General features: G+C 47.3%; 1 protein-coding gene across 1 annotated transcript in view; it reads right to left on the minus strand.

Annotated features, from left to right (window-relative positions):
* LOC109116428 overlaps positions 1 to 1515 on the minus strand; it is a 15975-nt gene that overhangs the window by 10929 nt on the left and 3531 nt on the right. The window contains 1 exon segment of the mRNA XM_019201823.1: positions 544 to 1511. Coding sequence (XP_019057368.1) covers positions 544 to 1511 — 968 coding nt within the window.

Consider the following 1515-nt stretch of genomic DNA (forward strand, 5'->3'; position numbering starts at 1 on the left):
AAACGGTACTGACGGAGGCCTAGGAGGAGGGGGTACGTATTCCGGTTCGGGTATGTCTTCTGGGCTAGCATGATCATTCCAAAATGGATTTGATCTCCCGGTTAGAGATTTCAACCTGTCCACTGGTCTGCGGATGATAGGGTGTGGTAACGCGATGTTGAACCCCATACTTCTTCAGTAAAGTGTCAATGATTCGGTTCACAAAGTGGGTTTCTCCATCGCTGATTAGAACACGCGATACGCCAAAACGAGGGAAAATGATTCTCTGAAGCATTCGTGAAACAACTTTAGAGTCGTTTGTTGGGCTGGCAATCGCTTCGACCCATTTGCTCACATAATCGACGACAACCAATATGTAGAGGTTCCCACAAGAGGAAGGGAATGGGCCCATAAAATCGATCCCCCAGACATCAAAAGGTTCGACTTCCAGGATGAACTGTTGAGGTATCTCATGACGTCGGAAAATGTTACCGGTGCGCTGGCATGCATCACAAGAAGAAACGAACCGATGAACATCGTTAAATAGAGAGGGCCAGTAGAAACCTGCTTGGAGGATCTTGGAGGCCGTCTTCGAACTAGCGAAATGACCGGCATAGTCTGAAGAGTGGCAATGAAAAATCACTCGCTGAACTTCGTCCTCGGGTATACAACGTCTGAACAGTCCGTCTTTGCCGCGCTTGAATAAGAAAGGCTCGTCCCAGAAAAAATCACGAACTTCATGGATAAATTTCTTTCTCCCGTTGTAATTTAACTCAGGAGGAAGGAGACCACTAACCAGGTAATTGACAAAGTCGGCGTACCAAGGTGCTTCGGACTGGACGGATATGGCCATGATCTGCTCGTTCCGAAGTGCATCGTCGATCGGGATTGATTCGGGAATCTGTAGTCTCGATAGGTGATCAGCAACACTGTTTTTTGTTCCCTTTCGATCTCGGATCTCCAAGTCAAACTCTTGTAAAAGTAGTGTCCAACGGATAAGACGTGGTTTAACATCTTTCTTAGACAGGAGATACCTGAGTGCAGCGTGGTCTGTGTAAACGATCACTTTGGAGCCGATGAGATATGATCGGAATTTCTCGAACGCGAAGACAATGGCAAGCATTTCTTTCTCTGTCGTGGTGTAGTTCGTCTGAGCATCATCCAGAGTTCGGCTTGCGTAATAAATGGCATGGAGTTTCTTATCCTTTCGCTGTCCAAGAACTGCGCCAACGGCATAATCACTGGCGTCACACATGATCTCAAATGGTAGATCCCAATCTGGCGGTTGAATGATGGGAGCAGATGTCAGGGCTGTCTTCAAGGTCTGGAATTCAACGTCGCAGTCAGCTGTATAATCGAATGTAGCTTCCTTGCAGAGAAGGTCAGTGAGGGGTTTGGAGATCTTTGAGAAGTCCTTAATGAATCGCCGGTAGAAACCCGCATGGCCGAGGAAACTGCGGATGCTTTTGACATTGCAAGGTGGAGGCAGTTTCTCGATTACTTCGATTTTGGCTCTGTCGACTTCGATTCCTCTTT

The sequence above is a fragment of the Tarenaya hassleriana genome, unplaced genomic scaffold (assembly GCF_000463585.1).
Source record: "Tarenaya hassleriana unplaced genomic scaffold, ASM46358v1 Cleome13, whole genome shotgun sequence".
In the NCBI taxonomy this organism is placed as follows: Eukaryota; Viridiplantae; Streptophyta; class Magnoliopsida; order Brassicales; family Cleomaceae; genus Tarenaya; species Tarenaya hassleriana.